Source organism: Pristis pectinata, chromosome 32 (assembly GCF_009764475.1).
Source record: "Pristis pectinata isolate sPriPec2 chromosome 32, sPriPec2.1.pri, whole genome shotgun sequence".
Taxonomy (NCBI): Eukaryota; Metazoa; Chordata; class Chondrichthyes; order Rhinopristiformes; family Pristidae; genus Pristis; species Pristis pectinata.
In genome coordinates this window covers 1295158-1321533 of record NC_067436.1, presented here as the reverse complement: position 1 = coordinate 1321533, position 26376 = coordinate 1295158, and the positions used below count along the sequence as shown (strand labels likewise).

The 26376-nt window shown below is 46.5% G+C and overlaps 1 protein-coding gene across 3 annotated transcripts in view; it reads left to right on the top strand.

The window, feature by feature from the left end:
- The window catches only part of tln2b (talin 2b), a 246086-nt gene that overhangs the window by 122546 nt on the left and 97164 nt on the right, over positions 1–26376 (top strand). For all 3 annotated transcript variants that reach the window (XM_052042407.1, XM_052042408.1, XM_052042409.1), the window contains exons 16-22: positions 978–1086; positions 4402–4610; positions 10991–11089; positions 11633–11800; positions 15238–15532; positions 16924–17090; positions 26177–26305. In XM_052042407.1, coding sequence (XP_051898367.1) covers positions 978–1086; positions 4402–4610; positions 10991–11089; positions 11633–11800; positions 15238–15532; positions 16924–17090; positions 26177–26305 — 1176 coding nt within the window. The remainder of the gene's footprint in view (positions 1–977; positions 1087–4401; positions 4611–10990; positions 11090–11632; positions 11801–15237; positions 15533–16923; positions 17091–26176; positions 26306–26376) is intronic.

The following is a 26376-nucleotide window of genomic DNA, read 5'->3' as shown; positions in this document are numbered from 1 at the left end:
GTGCCTTCAATAAAAGCTTGGAAGTCCTGCTGCACCGTGTTCTCCAGCACACAGCAGTTGGGTGCAAGTTCTTAATCCTGCCCTGTTGGTTTATCCTGAGTTACTGAATGGGCTGGAATCAGCAGGTGGGGCTGCTGTGCCCTATGCTCATCCTCCATCCCTCCCTCTCCCACCTTCCCCACTACAGTCACTGCGATGCTGCAGTACTCCAGCTAGTGGTCTGTCCTGTCCTTGGCTGGGACAGGACAGGACATGGTTAATGGCTATTAGTCTAAGCTGAATTTGACCTAATTACTTCCAAAGTTTAAACAGTAGAGAATTTGCAGTTGTTGTCCTATTTCATGTGACTGTACCATGCTGAGCCCCGCCCACCTCCACCCCATCCTCCAGAAATACTTTACTTGGAAATGTATTTATCCCCTTAAATATATTGATGCAGCTTGCCTCAACCTTTCCACATGGTTCTGAAGACCTGTGGTAGTTATTAGTGACCATCATATTTATGGGCCTTCAATCTGAGGATATAGAGAAGGATGAAGATCAAGTTCTGGGTGCAAGTCTCGAGTCTTGCAGCTACACTCAGGAAGTTTATGTCCCCTGAAAGTTCCCAGTGCATGAAGTTCGATGTGTGAAGCTCTGAGCTGTGGGGAGCTGGTTCATGAGGGAACCCACCAACCGATCTCCCTGCAGAGCGATGGTCCTAGTCCTGTTTCACTCAGTTGTCGCCGACCCACGGGGAAGCTGCTATGAGTTGCCCAGACTGCACACAAATGTACCTGGGGTGAAGTGTCCCAATGCACAGGACAGATGAAACATCTCCTGAGAACATGTCAGCAAGAAGACCAATGTGAAGCTTCCTGAAGGTCCCAGAATGGGATGTTTTACACCAAATCGTTCTTCATGTTCTTGTGGTTTGCAATGACTATGGGGTGAGGGTCATTTGCATTCTCTTTAAAGTTGATTCCTATTTTCCTCAGGCATCCAAGGTGTGGGTTCAGAATAAGGTGGATGAGTCAAAGCACGAGATTCACTCGCAGGTTGACGCCATCACTGCAGGCACGGCGTCCGTCGTCAATCTCACAGCTGGTGAGTGATGCAGGACGTGTACAAGTACCACCCCAGTGAGAGCACCCCCACCTCACTGGAAGCTGACTGTTGCCCACTGCTGCCCCCAGTGCCCCAGGTCTGTGCGACGCTCCTTGGCAGGCCCAGAAATAAGTGTTGGGTCGAGGCTCACGGTGCCAACAGAGCCCTGCCTGGACCTTACAGTCTCTGTGTGGATGTGATGGAAGCTGTTCACAGAGACATGCAGTTGTACAGCACAGGGACAGGTTCCTGCTCATCGAGTCCCTGTCAAGTACTCATTTACACTAAACCTACACTAGTCTTTAATTTTATTGTCCCCGCATTCCCATCAATTCCCCCCGGATTCTGCCATTCACCTACCCACCAGGGGAGATTTACGTACCAACCAGCACGTCTTTGGGATGTGGGAGGAAACCAGAGCACCGTAGAGTCATGCAGCATAGAAACAGGCCATTCGGCCCACTATATCCATGCCAACCACTGGGCACCCATCTGTATTAATCCCATCTTCCAGTACTTGTCCCAGAGCCCTCTGTGCCTCGGTGATTCAACTGCTCGTCTGGACTCAAATGCTCCAAGTGACTCTGCTTCCGACACACTCTCGGGCAGTGCATTCCAGGTACTCACCGCTCTCTGGGATCCCCCGCGGCTTCCCTCTAAATCTCTTCCCCGACCCTAAATCTACGTCTGCTAATTTTATTCACCTCTGATAAGGGGAAACGTTTCCTGCAGCCTACCCTCTCTATATCCTACATAAATTCTCAATCATGACCCTCTTAACCACGTCCTCCCCAGGGAGAACAGACCCAGCCTCCCCAGTCTCTCCTCGTTACTGAAACACTCCATCTCAGGCAACATCCTGGTGAATCTCCTCTGCACTCTTTCCAGTGCCATCACATCCTTCCCATAGTGTGGTGACCAGAACTACACACACCACTGCAGCTGAGGTCTGAATAACGTTTTATAAAGTTGGAGCATAAGCTTCCTGCTCTTGTATTCAATGCCCTGACTAATAAAGGTCAGCATCCCATATGCTTCTTAACCATGTTATCTATTTGTGCTGCCACCTTCAAGAATCTTTGGACCTGGACACCGAGGTCCCTCTTCTTCAATACTCCCAGGGACCCTATCATTCATGGTATATTTCCCAGCCTCATTAGTACTCCCAAAATGCATCACCTCACATTTATCAGTATTAAACTCTATCTGCCATTTCACCAACACATTGATATCACCCTGTAGCCTAAGGCCACCCTCCTCACTGTCAACAATCTTTGTATCATCTGCGAACTTATTGATCAGGCCTCCTACATCCACATCCACATGATTCACGTATATTACAAACAGCAAGGGTCCCAGCACTGATCCCTGTGGAACACCACTAGTCACAGGCATCCAACCACAAAAACACCCCTCTACCACCACCCTCTGTCTCATATTGCCAAGCCAATTCTGGATCCAGTTTGCCAACGTGCCCTGAATCCTATGGGTCCTAGCATTTGGGACCAGTCTCCCATGTGAGACGTCGTCAAAGGCCTTACTGAAAGTCCATGTAGTCACATCTACCACACTGCCCTCATCAATGCTCTTTGTTACCTCCTCAAAAATTGAATCAGGTTGGTCAGACAAGATCTGCCCTTGAAAAAGTCATGTTGGCTGTCTCTGATCAGTCCCTGCCTTTCCAAGTGATCACTAATCCTGTCCCATAGAACTTTTTTCAATAACCTCCCTACTCCTGATGTCGGCTCACAGGTCTGTAATCACCAGACTTTTCCCTGCTGCCTTCTTGATAAGGGCACCTCATTTGCTGTCCTCCAGTCAAAAGGAACTTCACTTGCGGCCATTCAATATTTAAAAATCTCAGCCAGAGCCCCAGCGATGTCTCTCATAGCAGCGTGGGATAAATCTCGTCCCTGGGGATTTGTCCATCTTTAAGCCCGCTGAGGTATCAACTACCTCCTCTTATAAATGAGGACTTGCGCTGGAATCTTACCTTGCCCTTTGCTGAATCCTCCAACTAGTTAGTTTATTTTGTGAATACTGATGGACAATATTCATTTCAGACTTCATATACTTTCTGATTCCTGTTGTCCCTAGTGGGTTGTGAGGAGTATTCAGAGAGGCTTCAGGGAGATACAGGCAGGATAAGTGAATGGGTGAGAAGTGGTAGATGGAATGTAACGTGGAAAAGTGGGGTCATCCACTCAGGTAGAAACAGTAGAAAAGGGGACTTATTTGTAAATGGTCAGAGCACAGTAGTGTGACGGTTAGCGTAACGCTTTACAGCACCAGTGACCCGGGTTCAATTCCGGCCGCTGTCTGTAAGGAGTTTGTACGTTCTCCCCGTGTCTGCGTGGTTTTCCTCCAGGTGCTCCAGTTTCCTCCCACATTCCACAGACATACAGGTTAGGAAGTTGTGGGCATGCTATGTTGGTGCCAGAAGCGTGGCGACACTTGCAGGCTGCCCCCAGCACACACTACGCAAAAGATGTACCTCACTGTGTGTTTCAATGTACATGTGACTAATAAATATAAGATAAGAGATAAGAGATTGAAAAGTGTAGGTGTTCAGAGGAACCTGGGTGTCCTTGTGTGTGAAGGTGCAACAATCAATTAGAAAGGCAAATGATACCTGAGCTTATGTTTCAAGAGGATGTAAGTCCAGAGGAAAGCTGTCTTACTGCAACTGTACTGACTCCCTGTGAGACCTATCTGGAATTTTGTAAATGTCTGACTTCCCACCTGAGGAAGCATATAGTTGTGATAGGATTCAGCTAAAGTTCAGCAAGTTGATTCCTTGGATGGGAGGTATCTCTTCTGGGGAGAGAGAAAGCAGTCTGGGCTAGTACTCTGGAGTTTAGGTAAATGAGAGGAGAACCTGCTAAAGCAAAGTTCTTATGGGGCTTGACAGGGTTGATGCAGGTATGATGTTTCCCGTGGCTGGGCTGTTTAGAACCAGGGCCAGACGTCCAAAACAAAGGTTTGTGCATTCAGGATTGAGCCAGAAAGAGATACCTTCACTGGAGGGTTGTGAACATTTAGAATTGTCATGGAAAGAGCAGTGGAGCCTCAGTCACCGAGTAAACTCAAGACTTTTAGATGTTAAGGACACTGGCTTCATACAGGAAAGTGATACAGAAATGAAGGATCAGCAATGGCTTTATCAAATGGTGGTTCAGATGTGAGAGGTCCTCAAGATCAACATTAACGTGATATTTCAACCAATCTGCAATTCTAGTTTTTATCCCTTGTTCCTAGTGTTTGTTGTTGGTGTTTATGTTTGCGATGTAATACTCGGAACCATTGTCCCTTCAGGAGATCCTGTGGACACAGATTACACTGCTGTCGGCTGTGCTATCACTACTATTTCCTCCAATCTCACTGAGATGTCCAAGGGGGTGAAGATGCTGGCTGCCCTGATGGATGATGATGTTGGAAGTGGCCAGGACCTTCTGCGAGCAGCGAGAACATTGGCTGGCGCCGTGTCTGATCTGCTAAAGGCAGTCGAGCCTTCATCGGGAGAGGTGAGCTGCGCAATGCTCTAGGGATCAATGTAACAAGGATGGTCCCAGGGTTGGTGTGGTGGTGAGCTGGGGTTTGTGTCTGGGGGCAGCCTAGGTTACTCACACATTACCTCTGGAGATAGAAATATACCTTGTCCCAAGAACTGAACGGCTCGTGTGGGTCTGACTGCTGCAGTATGTCCCTCCGACACTCAGTTCACTGACCAGTCCACTCAGTTCTTCCTGTTTTCAAGTACAGAGGAAGGGATGTCCTTGGATTGAGGAAACCAGAGACACAACAGCACAGGGTCTGGTACTGCAGGGTAAAGGCAGTGGCTTTGGGACATTAAAACAAAAGGGTCTCAGTGCTTCCATGGCAACAGCTGGATATCAGAATCTTGTGAGGGAATAATGGGAAACTTGCCAAAGACTGACTCAGAAATAGTATCCGACCGATAGTATGTTTCAGTGGAGAGAGATCTGCCTGCTAAAGCTGTCCTTTTTCTGATTGAGAGCCATATGTAATTTATTACACAATCGTTAACATGCTTAAAGCAAATGAAAACAAAAAAAACTGAGGTAAAAGTATATAAAAAAATGGTTACATTTTTGGTGCATGAACCATCCACCTATTGTCAAAGGTTAAACAACTCATCCAATCTGCCAGAGTTTGCACAGTTGGTGAGCCACCCACTGTCAGCACACCCCACACACTGTAATGTCCCAGTCAGACTACGCCCAGTGTCTGCACTCCCCACACACTGTAACGTCCTAGTCAGACCACACCCAGTGTCTGCACACCCCACACACTGTAATGTCCCAGTCAGACTACACCCAGTGTCTGCACACCCCACACACTGTAACATCCCAGTCAGACCACACCCAGTGTCCGTGGTCCCCACACACTGTAATGTCCCAGTCAGACCGCACCCAGTGTCCGCACTGCCCACACACTGTAACATCCCAGTCAGACCGCACCCAGTGTCTGCACACCACACACACTGTAACATCCCAGTCAGACCACACCCAGTGTCCGCATTCCCAGACTCTCTAATATCCCACCATCTAATCCCATGTCCCCAACTCTCCAACACTTTAATGTTACATTCTCCTGTACACTCCATGTAGTATTTCATGTTCTTCACTCTACAACTATCTAATGCTTATAAAATTATTGATAGACTCCGGTTTAACTGTGCTGTTGTCAGAGGATTAAAGCACCATGTGAAGACGTATTTCCTCATTTTTGTGGTTTTCTTCAACTCTGCTCTCCCTCAGTCCATCTGTCTGTTCTAACAGAGCCCCCGGTCTTCCTGGACATCTCCCATCAGCCACCTGAACTCCATTGGGAAAAGCAAAACTCCACATCTTTTCCATAACTGTAACCCTTACAATGTCTGTTAATTCCATGCTATAGTCCAGCTACTTAGGTCTGGATATGAGAGTAGGGAGATTAGTCATGTTGCACATGGTGAGACTGCATCTGTAATATCAGACCCCTTATTTAAGGAAGGGTGCATAAGGAATGCATTGGAAGCAACTTAACAAACATTTCCTCGACTGATAGTTGGAGTGAGTTGTCATATGAGGGAAGATTGGACAAGCAGGGCTTGTATCCATTGAAGGGTGAGAGGGGTGATTAAAACATTAAAAAAAACACGAAATGCCTTCACTATTTTTAGTTTCACTAATTCACAATTGTTTCACTATTTCTCCCAGAGGGTGGCTGCCTGTGAGGGTGGTGGGGGAGGTTCTCTCTCAACATTTGAAAAGTATCTGGATAAGCACTTCAGTCACCAAGACATGGAAGGCTATGGACCAGTGGGATTAGTATAAATGGGTAATAAACTTAATGGTTAGCATGCACAGGGTGGGTCAAAGGGCCTGTTTCTGCACTGTATGACTCTGACTCTACTGGAGCTGATAAATATCTTTCCTGTGTGGATCCATCACATTTCAGAGTAAGAAACAGGACGTTGCGGTTTGATAAAGGGAAAAATAAGGAAGTGTATTGTAGGTAAAGAATACAGAAGTTGGGGAGATCCTTCAGGAGTATCAAGAGAGTAGAAGAGATGTTTTGATAAAGGAAAAATAAGGAAGTGTATTGTAGGTAAAGGATACAGAAGTTGGGGAGATCCTTCAGGAGTATCAAGAGAGTAGAAGAGATGCTTCGGAAAAAAATTAGGAAGGTAAACACGAGCCACCAAATATCAGATAAGATTAAGGAAAATCCCAAGGCATTTTATGTAGATTATAAAGAAGCAGGTAACCAGGGAAAGAATAGGGCCTGCGTGGGGCCAAAGGTGCGATCAGTAAGTGAAGCCAGATGATGCAGGCAAGGTCTTCAATGAATACGTTTCACCAAGGAGAAAGACATTGTCATTGGAAATTTCAGTTGGAATGGTGAAATTCCAGAGCACGTTATGATTTAAAAGGAAGTATTAGATAAAGTTGAATTAATTCCCACAGCCTGAGGTGATGCATCCCAGACTGCTATAGGAGCCAAGGGAGATTGCTGGGGCCTTTTTTCATTGGCCACAAGCAAGGTGCCAGGTAACTGGAGAGCAGCAAATGTGGTATCTTGAATGAACAAGGGCAGGAGGATGAGTCAGTTGGTCTAACATCAGTAGTAGGGAAAGTATTGCAATAAATTCTAAGGGACAGGATTAATCTACACTTGGAAAGGCAGGGATTGGTCAGAGATGGTCAGCACAGATTTGTTGGTGGGAGATTCTGTCTGACTAATTTAATTGAACTCTTTGAAGAGCTAATTGAATATATTGATGATGATGGTGTGGTTGATGTGGTTTACATGGACTTCAGTAAAACCAGCTTGTCCATGATTAGAAACCATGGGACCCAAGGCAGGTTGGCAAATTGGATCCAAAGTTAACTTGGTAATAGGAGGCAAGGTGTTGATTTTGTGATTAGAAGCCTGTGACCAGAAGTGTACACTGGGGTTGGTGTTGGGTTCCTATCAATAACTTTGCTGTGAATATACAAGGTATGATTGCTAAGTTTGCAGACTTAAATTGATGGTGTTCCTGATAGTGAGGAGGGTAGTCATAGGCTCCAGAGTGATAATTGATCAGCTGGTAAGCTGGGCAGAGCAATGGCAGAAGGAATTGTTATGAGTGAAGGGAACAGATCTGAAGGATCTCGAAAGTAGAGGACTCTGAACACAGTCTGGCAAGGAAGGATTTTATTTACAAAGACAAACCAGGGAAAATGGTAACGGGAATAACACACACACACACACACACACACACACACACACACACACACACACACACACAGAGTTTATAGCGAGTGTGGGAAAATCGCAGCAGGGGTAAAATACACACACACAACTAACTGGGTACATACAATCAAGGAACAGTCAATACAATACCTGCCACCCCTTGATTCAGTGCAGGCACGGCACTACGCTACCAGGAAGCCTAACTTATTTCTCTTAAACAGTGCACAGCTTACCAACAAGGCATTCCTCGGAGACAAAAAGAGAAAGAACCAAGCACATGCGGCACTCTTTATAGTGCTGGAGGGCTGGGGGGGTAGGGCGGTGGGGGGTGGTCCCGGCCCAGGTAGATCAAACAGGCCAATGGCCCGAGGCCAAGTACAAAGGTGCTTAAAGGGATCGATGGTCAGGTGTGCACTGATGGGTTGGATGGAGCCAAACCTTGATTGACAGTGGTGTGTCTTTAGAGCAGGTAATGGGCAGTGTTGTCATGTGACAGCCACTACCCTCCACAATACAGGAATTTAATCCTGATAAGTGAGGGTAGGACAGACGTGACCGAGGATAGGACATGTGTAACCAATGGTAGGACCTTAGGGACTATTGAAGACCTTGGTGCCTTGGTGTAAAGTCCAAAGATCCCTGAAGCTGGCAGCACGAGTGGATGGGGTGGTGAAGAAGGTGTACAGGATGCGTGCCTTCATTAGCTGTGGAGATTTTGGTCCAACTTTATAAAATATTGGTTCAGCCATACCTGGAATATTGTGTGCAGTTCTGGTCACCACATTCTAGGAAGGTCCAGGAAGATCTAGAAAGGATTCAGAGGACATTTACAAGGATGTTGCCCAGGACGGAATGTTTCTGTTTGGAGGAGAGACCGGATTGGTTGTGGTTTATTTTTCTTGAAGCAGAGGAGACTAAGAAATGTCCTGATAGAGTGGCACAAAATTATGAGCCATAGGTAGGGCCAACTGTAAGGAACATTTCCCATGGTAGAGGTGTCTAAGACCAAAGGGCATAGGTATAGAGGAAGAAGTTTTGAGGGATCTGAGACTATTTTTGCCCAGATAGTAGTTCCATTGTGGAGACACACGAGACAGCAGTTGCTGGAATCTGGAGCAAAAACCAACTGCTGGAGGAACTCAGTGGGTCACGCAGCACCCGTGGAGGCAGAGAGATGGTCAGTGTTTCAGATCCAGACCATAGAGCAGGACTGAGAGTGTGGTTAGCCAGTATAAAGAGATGAGGGCTGGCAGGTGATAGGTAAAACCAGGTGAGGAGGGGGATAGTGAGCAGGTGGGGGAGGGGAGGGTGGTTGGTCGAAGGTGATAAGTGGAGACACAAGAGGCTGCAGGTTCTGGAATCTGGTAAATAAGGAAGGTGATAATTGGAGCCAGTGAGAGGGGTGATGGACTGGTGGAAGCAATTAGGGGAGGGGACAGGAGGCTCAGTATTTATAGTGTGTGGGTGATGGGCAGATGGATCTGGTTTCTAATCTGGAGCACACCACCTGTGAATGTGGTGGAGGCAGAGACACGTGCAGGTTATAAAAAGCACCTGTTATATCCCTCCAAGCCCCACCCCTCCACATACCTATCCAAGTGCTTCTTAAATGACACTATTGCCTCAACCACTTCCTCTGGCAACTCCTTCCATATACTCACCACCCTCTGCATGAAAAACTTGCCCCTCAGGTTCCCTTTAAATCTCTCCCCTCTCTCCCTAAGTCTATGCCCCTTAGTTTTGGACTCCCCTACTCTGGGGAAAGACTGTTACCATCCACCGTACCTTTGACTCTCATAACTTTAAACATTCTGTAAGGTTGGCCCTCATTCTCTTATGTTCCAAGGAATAAAGACCTCGCCTGGCCAACCTCTCCCTATAACTCAGGCCCTCTAGTCCTGGCAACATCCTCGTAAACCTTCTCTGCACTCTTTCCAGTTTAACCACGTCTTTCCTATAACAAGATGATCAAAGCTGTACACAGTGCTCCAAGTGTGGCCTCACCAACAACTTATACAACTGCAACATAATGTTCCAACTCCTATATTTATTGCCCTGACTGATGAAGGCCAGTGTGCTAAACACCTTTTTCACCACCCTGTCTACCTGTGATGACACTTCCAATGAACTATGCACTTGTACTCCTTGGTCCCTCTGTTCCATTACACTCCCTACCATTCACAGTACAAGTCCTATGCTGGTTTGACTTCCTAAAATGCATCACCTTATCTGTATTGAAATCCATTTGCCACTCCTCGGCCCACTTCCCTAACTGATCAAGATCCCCCTGTAATCTACAATAACCTTCTTCACTGTCACCAACACCTCCTAATTTCGTGTCAACTGCAGATATACCGATCAAGCCTCATGCATTCACGTCCAAATCACGTATATCAATAATGAATAACAAGAGTCCCAACAACAACCCCTGCAGCACACCACTAGTCATTGACTTCCATTCTGAGAAGCAACCTTCAACCACCACCCTCTGCTTCTTTCCTCCAAGCCAATTTTGAATTCACCTAACTAGCTCCCCCTAAATTCCATGGGACCTAACCTTCCATGTGGGACCTTGTCGAAGGCCTTGCTAAAGTCCAAATAGACAACATCCACTGCCCTACCCTCATCTACCCTTTTAGTTACCTCTTCAAAAAGACTCTAAAAGGTTCGCCAAGCACAGCTTTCCATGCACTAAGCCACATTGATCCCTCCTAATCAGACTCCAGCTATTCAAATGCTGGTAGATCTTGTCCCTCAGAATTCCCTCCAGTAACTTCCCCCTACACTAATTTATGGTCAGTGTCGACTTGGGGGCTGAAGGGACTGTTTCTGCCTGTATTTTTTCAGATTTCAGGCTGAGGATTTCAAGGTAATTCCAATCATCAAACAGCCCTGACTGGACAATAGTTACGATCTCAGTTGCTCACCTCGGGCACAGCTCCATTTAGTGTTCCGCTCTGCCCTCGCACAGAATAATGACAATCCATTCCATGGATTAATTCTGATAACTCCCTTCCCTATTTAGACCAGACTACCGAGACTCCCTGCACATTCTTGCAAACAAGTCCTTTCTGGTTTGCCCGCTAGTGTTCATTAGCACTCAGTTGTTCACACAGTGGGACAGGAGAGCTTGGCTGACCATGTCTGTTTTTGTCCTCAGACCCGGCAGACTGTCCTGACAGCAGCTGGGAGCATTGGGCAGGCCAGCGGTGACCTCCTCCGACACATTGGAGAGAGCGAGACGGACGAACGGTTCCAGGTAAGACGAGACGAGTCAGTAGAATATCTACATCCAGCTATTATCTGATGCAACTTTCCGCGTTCAACATCTGTTCTCAGAAGCCACAATCATCTCTTAAACTGTTTTCTAGCATTCATTCAAAATTTGTTGGCATTATTATTGAGTTGTTAATACTGAATGTTACTGCAGTGCAGTAATGTGGGAGCGGAGACAGAGTTAATACTGTGTGTTACTGCACTGTTGTATTTACCCACCAGTGTTCATGCTCAGTATTATTGCTCTGCAACTAAATAGTCTTAATGCTATAGATCTGTAATTATTTGGTGTTAATACTGAGCATTGTTACCTAGTAACCAATTAGTGTTTTCACCCATCGTAGTGTCTGTCCCACAGACAGAGGGTTACTGTTTCACATCGGAATCATGGCACCATGGTTTTTACTGCATGTGAAGTGTTTCATTTGCTGTTGTGTGTGGCACAGCTGAGTCTGGTTCCATTGCCCCTTCACTTTGGAGGGCTTGAGTCACTGAAGTGAGGGATACCATGGTCTGTCTTTGGCAGGATGTATTGATGAACTTGGCCAAGGCTGTGGCAAATGCAGCTGCCATGCTGGTCCTGAAGGCGAAGAACGTTGCCCAGGTGGCTGAAGACACGATCCTGCAGAACCGGGTGATCGCTGCTGCCACACAGTGTGCCCTGTCCACCTCACAACTTGTTGCCTGTGCCAAGGTAAGTGGGCAGATACCAGGACTAGTCTCCATGGCAGAGAGCACCAGAATTAAACTGTTTCATTTAAGAAACCTAATCTTTCAAAAGAAGGTCATTACACAATGACTTTACCTGGAACTTGTGATATGAAGTTCATGGGTTACGTGGGCAGTGGGTTAGATCTTGATGATTCACCTCTGGGAGTCATAAGAAATGGAAGCAAGAATTGTCCATCTGGCTCTGTCTGCTCTGCCTTGGACTGGCTGATCCTTTACCTCAGTACAATGCTCCTACTGTGTCTCTATAACCCTCAATTTTTTCAATATCCAAAAATCGATCAATCTGTTTTGAACAACGTCAGTAACTGGGCCTCCACATCCAAGGTAGAGTATTCCAAAGGTTTCACCACCCTGCGGGTGAAGAACGTACTGCTCATCTTTGTCCTGAGTGGCCCACTCCTTATTCTGAGACTGTGATGCTGGTCCTGGACAACCCAGCCAGGGGAAAGCTCCCTGTGTCTACCCTGTTGAACTCCGTAAGAATTTTGTATGATTTAATGAGATATTCTCTCATCCTAGAGAGTATTGATCTGACCAAATGTCACCCAGTCTGAATGGATGAAGACCTGGTGTCTCAGCAGGCTGTTGGAGTAAACTCAGGCTTCCTCCTGGGGTTAATGATACAGGCTGCCCTAACCATGCACAGATAACCTTGATAATCAGACTGTCCTAACAGTGGGAGCACGTGGGAGATGGGCAGGTAGCCAGCAGTGAAGGAAAGGGTTGGGAGACCATTGCTGTGCATCTTGGTGCAGTGTAACTGGTCGAGAGTGTTAGATGATGTCACAGTGTGGTCTATTGATGAAATATTGACTCCCCCAGGACTAATGGCACACAGAAGAACCACTGTTGGTTTACTCAGGGAGGCAAGAGCAGGGCAGTGGGACTAATCCTGTTCAAAGAGCCTGCACAGGGCTGGTGGACCAAACAAGCTCACTGCTGGCTCTGTAGGACCTGGTATCAGATGAGTTCAAGTGAAGCTTGGTGTGACTGTTCATAGAACATTACAGCACAGTACAGGCCCTTTGGCCCACAATGTTGTACAGACATTTTATGCTGCTCTAAGATCTATCTAACCCTTCCCTCCCACATTGACCTCCATTTCTCTGTCATTCATGTGGCTACGTAAGAGTCTCTCAAATGCCCCTAATGTATCTGCCCTCACAACCTCTGCCAGCAGTGCGTTCCATGCACCCACCACTCTCTGTGTTTAAAAAAAACACTTACCTCTGATGTCGCATTTATACCTTCCTCCAATCACCTTAAAATTATGCCCCCTTGCGTTAGCTATTTTCACCCTGGGAAAAATTTTCTGACTGTCCACTCGATCTTATCATCTTGTACACCTCCATCAAGTCACCTCTCATCCTCCTCCTCTCCAAAAAGAAAAGCCCCAACTCACTCAACCTATCCTCATAAGACATGCTCTCCAATCCAGGCAGTATCCTGGTAAATCTCCTCTGCACCCTCTCTAAAGCTTCCACATCCTTCCTATGATGAGGCAACCAGAACTGAACACAATACCCCAAGTATGGTCTAACCAGAGTTCAATAGAGCTGCAACAACACCTCGCAGCTCTTGAACTCAGTACCCCAACTAATGAAGGCCAACACACCACACGCCTTCCTAACAACCCTATCAACCTGTGCGGCAACTTTGAGGGATCTATGGACGGGGACCCCAAGATCCCTCTGTTCCTCCACACTGCTAAGAGTCCTGCCATTAACCTTGTACTCTGCCTTCAAATTCGATCTTCCAAAGTCTATCACTTCACACTTTTCCGGGTTGTACTCCATCTGCCACTTCGCAGCCCAGCTCTACATCCTGTCAATGTCCTGTTGTAATCTACAGCAACATTCTACAGTATCCACAACACCACCAACCTTTGTGTCATCAGCAAACTTACCAACCCACCCTTTCACATCCTCATCCAAGTCAATTTATAAAAATCACTATCCCTACTCCCCTTCTTAAACAAAGGAACAATATTTGCCACCCTCCAATCATCTGGCACTACTCCTGTGGCCAGTGAGGACGCAAAGATCATCGCCAAAGGCACAGCAATCTCTTCCCTCACTTCCCGTAGTAACCTTGGATATATCCCATCTGGCCCCGGTGACTTATCTATCCTAATGTTTTATTAAAAGTTCCAGCACATCCTCTTTCCTCACATCGACATGCACCAGCATATCAGCCTGTCGTACGCCATCCTCACGAACATCAAGGTCTCTCTCTCTGGTGAATAGTGAAGCAAAGTATTCATTAGGGACCTCCCCTACTTCTTCCGACTCCAGGCACATATTTCCTCTTTTATCCCTAATCGGTGCAACCCTCACTCTTGTCATCCTCTTATTCTTAACATTCGTGTAGAACCCCCTGGGGTTTCTCCTTAATCCTGCTCGCCATCCTTCTCATGCCCCCTTCTAGCTCTCCAATGTCCATTCTTAAGCTCCTTCCAGCTTCCTTGTAACTCTCCAGTCTGATCCATGCTTTCTAAACCTTAGGTAAGCTGCTTTCTACCTCTTGACAAAATATTCTACGTCTCTTGTCAACCACGGTTCCTTCACTCTACCATCCTTACCCTGCCTCAATGGAACAAACCTATCCAGAACCCCATGCAAGTACTCCCTAAACAACCTCCACATTTCCGCTGTGCGCTTCCCCAAGGACATCTGTTCCTAATTTATGCTCCCAAGTTCCTGCCTAATAGCATCATAATTCCTCCTTCCCCAACTAAATACTGTCCCTCTCCAAGGCTATGGTAAAGGTCAAGGAGTTATGGTCACTTGTCTCCAAAGTGCTCTCCCATCAAGAGATCTGAAACCTGATCAGGCTCATTGCCTAGTACCAGGTCCAGAATGGCCTCTCCTCTAGTTGGCCTGTCCACATACTGTGTCAGGAATCCTTCCCGGACACACCTAACAAACTGTGCCCCATCTATCCCCTTTACACTAAGGAGGTGCCAATTAATATTAGGGAAGTTGAAATCACCATGACAATAACCCTGTTATTTTTGCACCTCTCCAAAAATCTGCCTCCCGATCTGCTCCTCAGCATCTCTGCTGCTATTGCAGGGTCTGTAGAATACTCCCAATAGAGTGATCGCTCCCTTCCTGTTTCTGACTTCCACCCACACTGACTCAGTGGACGATTCCTCCAGGACATCCTCCCTTTCTACAGCTGTGACACTGTCCCTGATCAGCAAAGCCACTCCCCCACCTCTTTTACCTCTGTCCCTGTCCCTTTTGAAACATCTAAACCCCGGAACATCCAGCAGCCATTCCTGCCCTTGTGACAGCCAAGTGTCTGTAATGGCCACGCCATAGTTCCACGTACTTACCCATGATCGACTGTCATTTGCTTTGACCTGCTTGTAATTGCTGATGTGTCCTGGTGTAGGTGGTCAGTCCGACCATCAGCTCCCCAGTGTGTCAGGAGCAGCTAGTGGAGGCTGGGAAGCTGGTGGATCGCTCGGTCGAGGGCTGTGTCAAAGCCTGCCAGGCTGCGACGGATGACGGGGAGCTGCTGAAGCAGGTCAGTGCCGCTGCGAGTGTGGTGAGCCAGGCCCTCAACGATCTCCTCCAGCACGTGCGCCAGTATGCCAGCAGGGGTGAGCCCATCGGACGCTACGACCAGGCCACTGACACGATCATGACAGTTACCGAGAGCATCTTCAGCTCCATGGGTGATGCAGGTAAGTGCCGCGACGGAGGAGGAAGCGCATGGTGCTTGAGGATATAGGCACAAGGACGTGGAGTAACTTTTTCCCTGGGCTCGACGGCCAGGGTGTGCTGGTGATGTTAAAGTTGGGATGCATTTGATGTTTGGAGAAGTTGCTAGCTCATAGATAGATGCACAGTCTGTGCTTGTTCCTCAGTGCTCAACTTACTGTAGATTATCTGAGGGTTGTTGATTTAAAAGAAAAAAAATGCCTTTAACACATCAATGAGATGAAGACTGTGTTCGTTGGAAAGACTCAGCAGGTCAGTCTGCGTCTGTGGAGAGTGGAACAGGTTGATGACTTTTCATGAGGACAGAGACATGAACTTGCTTTCTCGTTTCCCGGACCTGTTGGGGGTGGACTGGGTGGCTGGAGGATTTCGTGGAGTTCGGGTGTTCTTGCTCCTCGTTAGCCTTGGCCTGGGTCCTCCTGACATCCAGTGGAGGCACGGCCTCATCGCTGGTGTCCATCACTAGTCATCCTCCAACCTGCCAAAACTGGAGAGCAGCACTTCTGCTCCCAACCAGATGACCTCTCCCTCCCCTCCCAGAGCTACTGAAATCGGATTAACAGGTGGAAAATCTCTTGGGGACCTGGGTGAGGAATGGAAGGTGAGATGGTCACTGGCTACTGAGGTGTTTTCAGGTTAGAAGTCAGTAAATCTGGTGGTCTGTATTTGGAAATGTTTGTTTTTGTTCAAGGAAGCAAGATTAAACAGTACAAAATTCATCTGGTTGATAAAAGTCTGCAGGGGGTTGGAAACGGGAGACTCTGTCTGACCATCAGACTTTAGCACGCAATGTAGAGAAATCCATAAACTCCTGTATTTAAAACTCCAGTAAGGTGTCTCCACAAAAGTGGTTTGTGTGTGGATAATGAATTGTTTGCAGGTAGTTCCTGGGGAACAATTCAGGCAGTGGAGGGTGACTGAGTTGGAATTTGAAGCATCTTTCTTGCCTGCTTTCATGGAAAACTGTTGGAGACAGAAGGATGCCATTCAGCCCACTGAGTCAGTGCTGGTAGAAGAAGAACTACCTATTCTCACTTTGCCTCACTAGGTCTGTAGCCTTGCAGATCGTGACTCTGGGAGTGCACATCCAAGTACTGTCTGGTCATTGGTATATCCAGGTCCCTTTGATTGACTGTGAGTGGGTCTGATCTGAAGGTGACACTCACCTGCGGAGTCCAGTTGAGAAGGAGAAAGGACGAATGAACCTGGGTTGCTGGAAATGAATGGTGTGGCTGGGAACAAGCTGCTTGGGACTGGCTAAGCAGCAGATTGCCAGGACTGTCTAGGGGTGAGCTCAGGCCATGGCTTGGCTGGGCAGCGTTAGTAACAGTGAGATGCCATCTGTGGTCCACAGGAGAGATGGTTCGTCAGGCCCGGGTTCTGGCCCAGGCAACGTCAGACCTGGTGAATGCCATGAGATCCGACGCAGAGGCAGAGAGCGATGTGGACAACTCGAAGAAACTGCTGGCAGCGGCCAAGCTCCTGGCTGATTCCACGGCGAGAATGGTGGAAGCAGCAAAGGTAACGCACGTCTCTCTCCTCGTTCACAGGGAACCAGCCACAAAGTTGCTGCGGCTTCTGGTTCAGTTGCCTGCGGCCGGCCTTTCTGTAATGTGGCCAGCAGCTCTCACACTCATGTAGCAAATATACAGCAGTGGTTGTGAAGGCATTGTCAGCCCCGTCGTCTCGGGGAAGGAATGTCAGATTACTGTCAGCATGATTGATGGTCAGCGTGGCCTCTATGTGTGTTGAAGGACTGTTTCCCTGCTGTATCTCTCTAAGACTCTGCCAGCCTTTGCAGTGATGCCTACAACCCAGAGTAAGATCTATGGCTCTCTGAAGCCTTTCCCCTCCTGACATGGCCATGAATGGCTGAGCATCAGCTATTGTGATGATTCTCTGTAGTTTGGTCCCATGCTGACTGTGTTCTGTGCCAGTTCTAATACCTCTCAAGTACGATGCTTTCTCTCTGCTGGGAGACTGCTCTCTGGTGCAGTGGTTAAGATTTGAATGTTCTTGCTGGTGGTGACGTGCATCCCACCTTCAACTCTCTTCATCCAGTCAAGGTAGCCCCTAAAATTAAACATGAGCATCTCAGGCCAACAAGTAACTGGTTTGTTAGGCACAGTGGTCCTGGATTAGCAACTGGGTCATGTGTTCAAATGCCAAGACAGACTCTGACGCATTTGGTGAATGTCTTAAAGTGTGGGCTGGTGTCAGGAAGGAACAAATTAATCTGCTGGCTGGTTGTACAATCTCATTCATCTGCTGACTTTCAGGGAGGGAGCCTGCTGCCTCATAAACACCCTGGACTACACGTGACTGGTCCCTGGCAATTGGGGTTGGGTACTAAATGCTGCCTTGTCAGTGTAACTCAACATCGGAACTGATCAGACAAGTACTTGGTAAAATTAGTCTTCGCAAAAGAGAGCAGATTGTTTCTACCTCCTCTGTCAAATTTTGAAAGATGTTAAGAGCATTTTCTACAATTGGTGTTTAAAGTTTCCCTTGATGCTGCTTAAGAGCTGTCATTGTTCATTTGGCTTGGAATGTAGCAGTGCTTAATGTAATTGATTAAATAATAAATGAGGCAACTGAGAGACCAGCTGTCGGCCAGATAAAGCACCACTGGGACTGTGGGTCATTTGGACCTGGGACAAGTGATGTGCAGCAGGTCACAGTGGAATTCAGGGCTGCCATTCTCTCAGTTTGTCTGTGCAGTGATTCAGGAGACCTGCTTAAACTAACCAGGTGGAAGCCTTTAGGATGAATTGATGCTGTGGTTTGACTGCAAATATTACAATGGTCCCAGCCAAAGTGTAATTAGAGAAAGGAACCACCTCACCACAACCTTGTGTTTGATGTGGGTGGGATGAGCCAACCCCTGTCAGTTCTCCATCAAGGATTCACCCTTGGACAGTTATACTCTTTCTTTCTCTCCGGGATGGTGAGTGAACAGCTGGTTTGAAGATTCATTCAGAAGACTTTTTGTCAGAGTAATGTGGAAACATCTGGAACAGGAAGAGCTCGTTAGTGGGCATATTCCAGGTAGGGATGCTCAGAACCAAATGAGGCCGTCAGCTTTAATGTTCCCAGCAACCTCGCTGGGACCAGGAGTTTTCTCAGAGCAGTGTCCTAGCACACAAGAAAAGGCAGATGAAACTCCCTCGGGAGGGCTAATAATGAATGTAGGAGCCCAGGAGGTTCTGAGGAGCAGAAGGAATTCAGTGTACATGGCCAAGGATCCCTGGAGGCAGCAACAAACTTAAATAAGGTGGTGAAGAAGAATTATGCAAGACTTGCCTTCATTTGGCAAAGAATACAAAAGCAAAGAGGTTATGGTACAACTTTATAAAGCATTGGTTAGGCCTCAGCTGGAGAACTGTGTACAGTTCTGGTCACCACACTATAGGAAGGATGTGATTACACTAGAGAGGCTGTGGAGAACATTCCACGGGATGTGGCCTGTGATGGAGAATTTTGATGATGAAAAGAGACTGAACAGGCTGGAGCAGAGGAAGCTGAGGGGAGGGCGAGCAGGCAGGTACAGATTATGAGGGGCATAGATGGAGTAGAAAACGAGAAACTCTTCTCCTTAGCAGAGGGATGGGTGTAAGGTAAGGGGTAGAAGATTTACGAAGGATTTGAAGTATTTTTTCTTGTGGTGGTCGAAATCTGGAATGCACTATCTAAGGAGGTGATGGAGACAGAGTCAGAACATGCAGCAGTATTGAAGTGAACACCAGAAATGTCTTGGCAGAGTAGACTCCAGGCCAAGTGCAGTAAAGTTAGGTCAGTACAGAAGGATTCTCGGTAGCTAGCACGGATGTGGTGGGCTGAAGGGTCTGTCTCCGTGCTCCATGACTGGAAGTATCCTCATGCAGAGTAATCTGGGGACTGAGAGTAATCTTACGTAGACTAACTAGGAGGCCATCAATAACCTTGTATAGATTAACCAGGAGACTGCAACCTTGTAATGAGTGACCCGGAGACGAGGGTTACCAAGTCTTAAGCAAAAGAAAGTTGGTGTGCGTGAGCAGGGAACTTGGTGGAAATGTATAGAGGAACCAGGAAACATCAGATAACCTTGTACTGACTGGGAGTGTGGCCATCCTTACACACAATGACCGGGAGATTGGGAGTAAACCTTCACAGATTGACAAGGAGACTTAGTAGTCAGGCTAAGTCAGACTGTGTGTAGACTATACAGAGTGCCCAAAGGACTGGGGATCATATAGTGGTGAGCAAGCTAGTGACTGGGGTTAACATTACACAGAAAAGACAGGAAACTGGGAGTAACTGCTACTGCTGGCAACTCCATTAGACTCTTCTTTGGACTTAACTCACTTCAGTTTCCCTTGTCACTTTCCCTGTTGGATTTTCATGCCTTGGAGGATTTTTTCTTACATTTTGTGTGTTATTTCTTTAAATGCTAACCACTGCCTGTTCACTCCCATACCTTTCAATGTGTTCCCCCAATCAACCACAGCCAACTCTCCCTTCACACCTTCATACTTTCCTTTGTTTGGATTTAAGACCCTAGTTTGGTATTGAATCACATCACTTTCAAACTCAATGTCAAATTCTATCATAGTATGGTCACTTGAAACAAGATTATTAATTTACCCTTTCTCATGGCACTAAATGAGATTCAAATTCGTGCAGGCCCAACCATCTTCAGCTGCAGCATCATCATAATTTTCCTTGCATTGTACAGTCAGAAGTGGGGACGTTTGCTGAAGGTTGCACAATATTCAACTTCTGTGCAAATGAAGCAGCCCAGATCTGTTTACAGCAGGGCCTGGCCACTTCCAGACATGGGCTGATAAGTGGCAAATAATATTGTTGCCACAGGTGTGCCAGGCAATGACCATCTCCAACAAGAGAGATCCCACCACCTACCCTGACATTACCCTTACTGTGTTCCCCACCATCAATATCTTGGGGTTCACCATTGACCAGCAATTCAACTGGACCAGTTATTATTATGGCTACAATGTAATTATCATGGCTACAAGAGCAGATGAGGGGCTGTATATCCTGGGGTGAGTGACTCGCCTTCAAACTACCCTGAGCCTTTCCACCACCGACAGGGCACAAGTCAGGGACGTGGAAAACTCTGCACTTGGCTGGGTGAGCGTTGCTCCAACATTCTCAAGAACTCAGCACCATCAAGGAAAAAGGCATCCAGTGGCTGCAGTGAGCACCATCTATGACAAGCACTGCTGTTACTCACCCACATGACTCTGACTAAACCTCCCAAACCTGCAAACTCCACCAAGGACAGGAGCAGCAGATTCAGGGGACACTGCCACCTGCAGGTCAGGTCGCCTACAAAGTGGCACACCATCCTGACGCAGAAACCTAGAACGTACAACAGTACGCTCCGGGGACAGGCCCTTTGGCCCACAATGTCTTTGCTGACCGTGATGCTAAATTATATCTTTTCTGCCTGCACGAGATCCATATCCCTCCATTCCCTGCACATTCATGTGCCTATCTAAAAGCCTTTATCGTATCTGCTTCCACTACTACTCTTGGCAGCCCGTTCCAGGCACCCACCACTCTCTGTGTTTTAAAAAAACCACTGGCTCTGCACATCTCCCTTAAAGTTCCCCCTCACCTTAAATACATGTCCTCGAGTATTTGACATTTCTACGCTGGGGGGGGGGGGAGTTCTTGCTGTCTTCCCTATCTCTGCTTCTCGTAATTTTATAAACTTGCATCAAAAAATCACTAGTCCTTCTACATCACTGGGTCTAACTCATGCAACTGCCTCGCAGCAGCACCGTGTGAACACCTTCACCGCAAGGCAGCTCACCACCACCTCCTCAAGGAGGAATGACAGGAAAAAGTTCTTGATGGGATTTTTGGACGATAATGGGACAGTCAGCAGGAACGTCCCCGGTCAGCAGGAACGTCCCCGGTCAGCAGGAACGTTCCCGGTTAGCAACGGCCATCTTAACCCCCCCAGAGTCTGCCGTCTCCCTCAACTGCGCATCTACTCATCCTTGCACCTTCTCTCTCCTCACTCAGCAAACTCCCTCTGCACAAAATCTGCAGCTGTTGCCTGGTGGCTGCAGTCTTTACTGGGAAGAATTTCAATCATCCAGGTGTGATTTATTGTTGTTTTTCTTTCTGTACTTGAATGTTAAGATGCATTCAAAATATTGCAGGTGTTGAAAATGTAAAATAAAATTGAAAAAAGCTGAAAGTGCCCAACATAAGTGGAGAGGAAATCAGGTTAACATCCCAGATTGAGCTCAAGCAACTCCACACTCTCTGTTTTGTCCCCACACTCTCCATCGGATGGTGAAGCCTTGCTCCAGAGGAGGTTCACTGGAATGGGGCCGGTGAAAAGGTTTACATGGAGAGATCTTAGACTAGAGGAAGATGAGGGGAGATTTAATAAATTGTTCAAAGCAAGGAGAGTGGATGAGGGGAAGGTTGAGAGGCACAGCATCAGTTGCACAAGGACACAGACTGAAGATATTGGGGTGAGATAATTCGCGAAGCAAGTTATTACAACCTGGAACAATTGAATAGAAGGGAGAAGGACCCACTTACAGCAGCAACTTTCAAAGTGGAACTGGATATATACTTGAAAGGGAAACATTTGTGTACCTGTGAAGAAAACACAGTGAACCTGCACGTGGCTGTTTAACTCTTTGAAAGAAGCACCCTAATAATCCCACGAACTGGATGCTCCATGAGGATCCTTAACCTGCTGATCATTTCTTTGCAAATATTTGCCTCTGCTAAGCTCCTGTCCAGTCTACTTCCACTGCTTGTTCAGGCAGTCTGTGCCCAATCACAGTTGTTCAAAAGTTCCCACTATCCTAATTATTTTCATTCGGCATCCTCTAGCTGTTGACTTTCCTACACTGGAAACAGTTTCTCCTTTGGTTAACAAAACCCTTTATGATTTTAAAGTCCTGAATTGTATTCCCACCCCTAGCCCCACAACTTACTCTGCTCCAAGGAGAAAGATTCCTGCTTCTCTACCCTCTCCACAGAGATTGCTTGTGGTGGTGTTCCTGTTTCAATTGAACACAATTCAACAGCTCAGGTCTTGCAAGCAATTTATGAAGGTTTTGTATAACTTTCTTGCTTTTGTACATTTTTAAAATTAAAAGCAGAAATGTAATCTTTTTAAACAGCATTCTCAATCTACCACTTCAAGTACAGGCATCCTGTTACTATAACAAATTCAAAGTTGTGTAGTAAGACCATAGAGTATGACTTTAAAAAAATGGCAAGTTGAATTTAAGTTATTGACTAAAATTAATCAAAGTAATTGATGGATTTTGTGGAAATCAATAAAACCTGCAGATGCTGGAAATCTAAAACAAAAACAGAAAATGCTGGAAATACTCAGCAGGTCAGGCGGCATCTGTGGGAAGAGAAACAGAGCTAATATTTCAGATTGGAGACCAATTATCAGAACCGGACAAAAGAATTTATAAAGCTGTGGGGGTAGGGAAGGGAATGTCTCTCACAGGGTGAAACCAGGGTGACCACAGGCAGAATCTGCAAACAAAGTTATATGGTCAGCCTGTACCTTAATCACCAGGAGAGAACACAGTGGCTATTAGGTACCTGTGCCACTGGTGGAGGAATTTGTGAGTGCAATTTTTAAAAAATTTGATCACCATAACATTTATCAAATTCGTAAAAATGGGAAAGAAAACTAAACCTTTGGAAGGCAACTAATTTTGTTATTTTGCACATGAAAAGACTTAAATGAGTGTGTTTATTTTAAAGCTCTCTTCTGCCATGGTGTCTTAGAGTCGTACAGCACAGAAACAGGCCCTTCGGCCTATCATATCCATGCTGACCATCACATCCTCTTTGTGCTAATCCCATTTACCAGCACTTGGGCCCTAGTCTACCATGTCTTAGCAATGCAGATATTTCACCAGATGCTGCTTAAATGTTGTGAGGGTCTCCGCCTTCACGACGTTCCTGGTGAATGCTTCAGGCTTCAGTCACTCTCTGGCTGTAAAAAATCTTACTCAAATCACCTTTGAACCTCTTGCGCCTCACCATAAATTTATGACCTTCTGGGCTTTGACATTTCTAACACGGGGACAAGTCTCCACACAGGAAAACCCATGGTGTGTCATGGAGCTAACATACTTAATTGCAAATAAATGAAACAGGGCATGGTTAGTGCAGTCAGCTTGCAGAGGTTTTGAGGTTGGAGTACTTGAGTTCATGCAGAAGTTCTAACTCTCTCCCTTGGCAAGTAGCCAGGATCAGAGAGTTATTTATTTTGGCAGCTGCTGTCTTGGTGGACTGGTTCATATGGAGCTGAAGCAGAACTTAGTGGGAAAATGTTTCAACAGTCCTGGTGCTAATTTAAGATTTCCTGGAGGGCGATCGTTTTCTGGTGGGATGGGGCTGCGTCCCTGGAATTCTCAAGCTGATCCTTTCAAATCAGCCTGACTTGTTCTTTCCACAGTTCATGAATGGAATGTAAATTATGTAATGTAGCAACTACGAGATGTTTTTTATCCACTGAACTAGGGCAGCTCTGGACTGGTTTGTAGTTATTGACCAACCAGGCCCTCGAGCCTGCTCTACTCTTCAATACATTTGTAGCAGATCTAACCTTGGCCTCAGCATCCCTTCTCCATGCTGTCCCCATAACCTTGACTTCCTTGTAATTGCATGTTCATCAGTCTCCTCCTTGAATATATTTGCAAACTCCATCTCCAGAGCTCTCAGGTTTAGAGAGTTCAAGATTCATGACTCAGAGAGAAGAAATTCATCCTCATCTCCCTTTTCTGACCCCACTCCCCTAAAGTCAAAGAGTCATACAGCAGGCCCTTCAGCCCAACTGGTCCATGCCAACCAAGATGCCCACCTACGTTCGTCCCATTTGCCCATGTTTGGCCCATATCCCTCTAAACCTTTCCTATCCATATACCTACATCCATATGTTTTTTAAATGGTATTGTATCTGCCTCTACCACTTCCTCTGGCAGCTCATTCCATATACGCATCACCTTCTGTGTGCAAAAGTTGCCCCTCAGGTCCCTTTTAAATATTTCCCTGGTCACCTTAAACCTATGCCCTGTAGTTTTTGATTCCCTTTCCCTGGGAAACGGACTGAGTGCATTCACCCTACCTATGCCCTTGTGATTTAATACACCTCTGTAACTTCTCCCCTCATGTCTCCTACGCTCTAAGAAATAAAGTCCTAGCCTGCCCAACCTCTCCCTATAACTCAGGCCCTCAAGTCCTGGCAACATTTTTGTGAATCTTCTTTGCACTCTTTCCAGCCCAATGACATCCTTCCAATAACAGGGTGACCAAAACTCCAGGTGCAGCCTCACCAATGTCTTGTACAACTGCAACATAACATCCCAGCTCCTATGCTGATGCCCTGACTGATGAAGCCCAGTGTGCCAAACAACTTCTTCACCACCCTGTCTACCTGCAACGCCACTTTCAGAGAACCATGTACTTGTACTCTTAGGTCCCTTAGTTCTACAACACTGCCCAGGGTCCAACCATTCACTGTGGAAGTCCTCCCAAAATGCAACACCTCAAGCTTACCTGAATTGAATGCCATTTGCCATTCCTCAGCCCACTTACCCAGCCCATCGAGATCCCCCTAGTTGATCAAGTTCTGAGGAAAGCAGGATTTCCCTCTGTCAATCTCCCTCAGAATCACCAGTCATTCCATTCGTGCAAGGCCCAACCTGCTCAGCTGTTCTTCACACATCAACCGCTTTGTCCCAGGTATAAATCCCATGAATCTCCTCTGCATTGCCTGCAATCCTTCCTTAAATATAGAAAGCAAAACTGTATGCAGTACTCAGTGTACGCTTTAACCAGCACCAGCACTTCTCTACGTTAAACTCCATTCTCCTTGTAATAAACGCCAGTATTCCATTAGTCTTCCTAATTACTTGTTCTACCTACAGGCAAACTTTGTTAATGGGATCCCTTTGTACATCAAGATTTTCTGGTCGCTCTCATTTTAAATAATTTCCTTTTTAATTCTTCCTTTCAAAATGAATAACCTCATTTCCCACATTATACTCCGTCTGCTAACTTCTTTTGTACTCATTTATCTATATCCCTTTGTAAGTTCTTTGTGTTATCATTGCAACTTGCAACCTGTGTGTGTGTTTGCATTGGCAGCAAATTTGACTGCAGTGCAGCCCCTTCAGCCGAGTCGTCATTATGTGGATTATAAATAGTTGAGGCCTCAGCACTGGTCCTTCTGGTATCCAGCAGGTACATTAATTAACTGAATTTAATTTTGAACACTTTAACACTGGATCATTACTTCATGGGTCTCGATGATTATTCCAATCACTATCTTTGTGTTACTTAACCACGGCCATAACATCCCACTGTGTGCACTGGAGCAATGAAGTACATGTGACGATGCCGATATTTGTCATGAGTGGTGTGGCTTCAGGTCCAACCAGGCAGCAAGGTTGAGGGGCTGAATCTGTGCCACAGATTGGCTCAGATATTCAACACCCAAACTCTCAATCTTCCAGCGTCAAGCTAGAGCTTCTCCCTGCAACGAGTCGGGTAAACCCCGGTAACCTCTGGTCTAACTGGGCATTTGATCTTCCCTACAGGGTGCGGCTGCTAATCCGGAGAACCAGGACCAACAGCAGAAGCTGCGGGAGGCAGCAGAGGGTCTGCGGGTAGTCACCAATTCGGCTGCTCAGAACGCCATCAAGAAAAAGTTAATTAACCGGCTGGAGGTAATGAGTTGCTTTTTTTTGTGTGTTTCTTAAGGACATTTATTTTAGCTACAGTCCTTCAGACTAGGACG